This window comes from Papilio machaon, chromosome 3 (genome assembly GCF_912999745.1).
Source record: "Papilio machaon chromosome 3, ilPapMach1.1, whole genome shotgun sequence".
In the NCBI taxonomy this organism is placed as follows: Eukaryota; Metazoa; Arthropoda; class Insecta; order Lepidoptera; family Papilionidae; genus Papilio; species Papilio machaon.
This window is the reverse complement of record NC_059988.1, coordinates 2,029,238-2,033,796: the sequence shown is the minus strand read 5'-3', so window position 1 is coordinate 2,033,796 and position 4,559 is coordinate 2,029,238. Positions and strand designations below refer to the sequence as shown.

The window sequence follows — 4,559 nt, the reverse complement described above, 5'->3', positions numbered from 1 at the left end:
AAAACCGTTCGCGTAATTATATAAAGTAGTGCAAGAAAAACAATTTTTATAATTTTCTAGCAGTGCATTGTAAAAGCTTTGTACAGCAAATAGACTCTACTTTTGAAACAAGACCTCACTGAAAATTAAAAGAAAGACTGTAGTTTGACATCAGATTAATGAACTGCTTGCAAATTAGCAACCTTTTTATATAAAGTATCACAAAAATCGGTACTGAATTAGATAAGTAAATGCGATAAAACAGGATTAACGATAAAATGTTTAATACCGTAACAGTTAATCTCTCAGCATTAAAAATAGCTAACCAAGCATCATGATTTCAGTGATTTCTTATTATCTGACAATTTTATTACGTTATTACATTATCTTTACAGGAAATCGAACACCCACTATTCGATTTTCAACTCATGCCAACTTTGAAATAAGTGACGATGACGATACGAAGGCGATCGTCACAAATATTTGTGCTAGGCCCACACAGATAACCAATGTAAGATATGTTTGCAAAATACACGCTGACAACATAACTGGTCAACAATATGTTATTAACCAAAGAGGTGGCCTGTGAAAATACAAAAACTTGGTAGCGACCACTAGAAATCGCCCATAGACATTTCCAACAAGTTAGAAGATTTCAGATGTAGACCTATGTACCTTTGACAGACTAGTGAGAGGATGAGGAGGGATATTTCTCTTTCCTTTTGCTAAATCAGATAAATTGCAAATAGTTTATTCAGAACTTTACTTAGACTTTGTGAAGCAGTCTCATAAATTAAATTTGGCGACGAAAGCATAATCATAATTTTGGAAATTTTTAATTTATATATGTATCATTTTTCCTTTATACTTATTCCTTGCTTAACATATTGCTATCAGTGCGTGAATGATTTTGTTTTATCGACATGCGTGTGAAATCACGCGTGTTACACTCAGCGAAGTGTTCAGTGTGACTAAATATACACGAGTGTATTAAAGATTTGAAACTTTCGTAGTACTAATCTTGATAAACTATTTAAAAACGGCTAAACATTCGTTAAGATCTACAGCCGTCACCGACTAATTGCAGGTCCATCGAAGGTCCTTTTACTGTAAAAGTGAATCGCGGTCACGTATCGCTACTACATCCTGCTAATTATTTACCCTGAAGAAGGGTCCTAACGAATATGAAATTAGACGGCGCCGACCGGACTATAATAAGCCATTTATGTTTCTGTTCTCCTTTTATATTTAACGTTATCGTAAATATAGCTAGCAATAACAGTAACGTTGGCAATATAGGAATAAAATTGTTGCTACCCTATATTCCAGAACATTTCATTAATCAATATTGATATGACAATTTTTATCTACTATTGTCTACACGAGCGCTGTCCATGGACATCTACAATTGCAAATGCATTGTCTACCTTTAATCAACGGAGTAGGGGACGAGCAGAAATAAGACACTTCCCCTTCCCATCATTTCCATAGTCAACTTTTATACAGTCATGGTCGTGGTTTGCAAAACTTTGTTTTCGAAAAATTGGATAGATAATTTGCAAGATAACATAAAGTCAAAGATAACTAAGGATTTAGATGATAATAAATCCTATAAATTCACTAGATACCCTAGAGTTGCAGCATTGCGTGTGATCACCATGAAGCTCTTAGTTCTTCTTCTTCCTCTAGTGGCACGTGAGTATCAGATTTAAATAACTAAGCACTTATATAGCACTCAGGTGCATTGTGCTTGACATAGACTTAAAATAATAGAGAGGCTTGCCCTCCATCGTAGGAGGGAACCCTCCCCACACCTATTCGAAACGTGCTTCCTTAGAGATTGCCCTCCTAAGATTTTGTGTTAACCTCATTGACTCATACCAAAAATATTCTACTAAACCTTCTGTACACTACATTTATCAATTTCATTTTAAAATAAATTTGATTTGAAGAACAAAAGTGAATTTTTGCCAGCATAAAATACTATGTAACCTTCCAGTGTGCAGTGGTGCACCAAAACCCTTAATCCCGGGTGACAACAGTCACTACGTGGAGGGTGTCAGCCGCTACATATGGATGCCCGATGGTGACGGTGTACCGCACCTGGTTGACTTAGAGGAACCAGTAGACGAAGAATTATTGAACTCTAGAAATGGTGCTAACAATCAATACTGGCTCTACACCAGGTAATGTACTAGATATAGGTATCAGATATGATTTATTGCTTTAAATTATTTTTATGGTACGGCATCTTTATTGGTTCTTCATTTTACTATGAATGTCATTTAAAAATTAATATTTTCTTTATCTGGTATAATTTTAGAATTTTCCTATATACCTACTCCGACTTTCTAGTTTTTTTCACTCTTAAATAAAATGTAACTTAACAAAAACAAATGAAGCAACAGAAAGATTTTATAAAACATTACGATTATTATAAACATTCACTTTCAGGCGCAATCCCACCAGTTCGCAAATTATTACGAACGGCAATGCCAACTCCGTGCGTAACTCCAACTACAACGGTAACCGACCCTTAAAAGTTGTAGTCCATGGCTGGAACAGCAACGGAAATTCTCAAGTTAATCCCCTCGTCACTGCAGCTTTCCTCGCTGTTCAGGATTGCAATGTTATAGTCGTTGACTGGCGACAACTTGCTAATTCTAACTATGTGACTGCTTCGAACGGTGTCCGTGGTATTGGAGAGTCCCTTGGCAACTTTTTGACGTGGCTTCTTAACACTGGAGGCGGTAACTGGGACAATGTTCATTTAGTCGGCTTCAGTTTAGGCGCTCATGTTGTCGGCAATGTCAGACGTACCGCTAGAGGCACAGCCAGACGTGTCACTGGTAAGAAATTTCTGGCAACATTACAAATTACAGTTTGTTATTAATTCCTAGCTGTTGCATCTAACTTTCTTCATGTTTATTATTTTTGTAAACAAAGTCATCACATTTTAATTTCTTCTACGGTTTTACATATAACCTCAAGTTTCGTTCAACATTAATACCGATACTGATCTTTTATATCAAAATATTCTATGGCGATTTTTAAAATAATTTATCGATTTAGAACTTTGTCAAATAAGTTCAACTTCGAACTTATTTTTAAAATATACGTTTGATTAAATGCATAATCATTATTTTAGGTCTCGACCCGGCTGGTCCCAGATTCGGTGGCAATTCTAACGCCTTAAACCGTAACGCAGGTCGTTACGTGGAAACGATTCACACCGACGGTGGACTTCTGGGAATCTTTGATCCTATAGCTCATTGCGATTTTTACCCGAATGGCGGTAGGAATAGACAACCTGGCTGCTCGAACAGCTCCTGTTCCCACAGCCGTGCATACGAGCTCTTCGCTTCCACCGTACGCACGAACCACTTGGTCGGAAGGCGCTGCAATAACTTAAACGATGCTCAAAACAACCGGTGCAATGGAAATACTCTTAACATGGGCAACGGTATTATAAACAAATCAGGGTAAATATATTCTTTATACTTTCTGCTGAGTATCTACGGTAGTTTGAAGACATCTAAATAAATTAATTTATATTTTGTTTCAGAACTAATGGACTCTACGGCCTCACTACGCGTGCGTCTTTCCCCTTCTAAGTCAATGAAATACATATGTCTAATAAATAAACGATTATAACTAGAAAATCTATTATTTCCCATCACGTTTATTGTTCATTGAGCGGTAAAACGTATTTTAATCGTGGTATAATCTTAAACCCAAAGATGGAGACTAACTCATTAACCCGTTAATCGTTAATTAACGAAGTTAAAATTTTGCTTAACGGATTAACTTTTAAGTTAACTTCAAAAAACGTTAAACCTTTTGTTAACTTCCATTAATTATTAAGTCCGTTAATCGTTAAATTAGGAACTTGGAGACAGGGTTTCATTTTGTTTAAATTACGCGCCACGCCACTCTCGTAAGTTCAGCTATGTTGAGCGACTGTCAGCGACTCGAATACTGAACGAACGAGTTGTTAATGGATATATGTGAAGTTCGCGTCCAAGTGTGATGCATCAGAGCGTCCGGGAAAGACGTGACCAACAGCCAGAATCAAAAGAAGGTTCGAAAATACTTTACTGCATTCATACATTTACAATTTGTCTTATACTTGAGATACAAATTCCACCTACTGACTATAGGTTTAATTGCAATCAAAATAATCAAGTGTGAAAAGATCGAATTAATGTTTAAGATGATGTATCGTGAAATTAATACGCGAAACAAGTGTCACCATAATAAATGAAATTGTAAATTCAATTTACAAAAGTGTGTGCCATTCAGGCATATTATCAAAAGATCTTCTTTTTACTCGTTTTACCAATTTCTGTCAGCCCCAATAGCAGTATAATTTTTTATGGTTAACTTTTAACGATTAACTTTAATTTGCTTTAAGTTTTCGATAATTTAACGCTTTAACGCTTAAAGTAATTTTTTTAATCAACAAATCAATGATTAACGAAGTTAACTTTTCGATTAACTGTGCCCACCTGTGCTTAAAACGAATTATGATTTTCGATATTTATACATCAGATTTTAAAAATCAGATTCAAAATTTACAC

General features: G+C 35.6%; 1 protein-coding gene across 1 annotated transcript; it reads left to right on the top strand.

Moving 5' to 3' along the window:
- Nucleotides 1-1,598: 1,598 nt before the first annotated feature.
- Nucleotides 1,599-3,626, top strand: LOC106707816 (lipase member H-like). The gene is made up of 5 exons (XM_045685847.1): nucleotides 1,599-1,674; nucleotides 1,979-2,165; nucleotides 2,434-2,828; nucleotides 3,128-3,461; nucleotides 3,545-3,626. The coding sequence occupies exons 1-5, from the start codon at nucleotides 1,638-1,640 to the stop codon at nucleotides 3,591-3,593; spliced, it is 1,002 nt and encodes a 333-aa protein (XP_045541803.1). The 5' UTR covers nucleotides 1,599-1,637; the 3' UTR covers nucleotides 3,594-3,626.
- The last annotated feature ends 933 nt before the right edge of the window (nucleotides 3,627-4,559 follow it).

What these genes read in the sequence shown, in the direction of transcription:
- LOC106707816 (XM_045685847.1), top strand. Translation starts at nt 1,638, where the DNA reads ATGAAGCTCTTAGTTCTTCTTCTTCCTCTAGTGGCAC. An exon ending in CACAGCCAGACGTGTCACTG is followed by an intron (nt 2,829 to 3,127) that starts GTAAGAAATTTC and finishes TCATTATTTTAG; the next exon opens with GTCTCGACCCGGCTGGTCCC. An exon ending in GGTATTATAAACAAATCAGG is followed by an intron (nt 3,462 to 3,544) that starts GTAAATATATTC and finishes ATTTTGTTTCAG; the next exon opens with AACTAATGGACTCTACGGCC.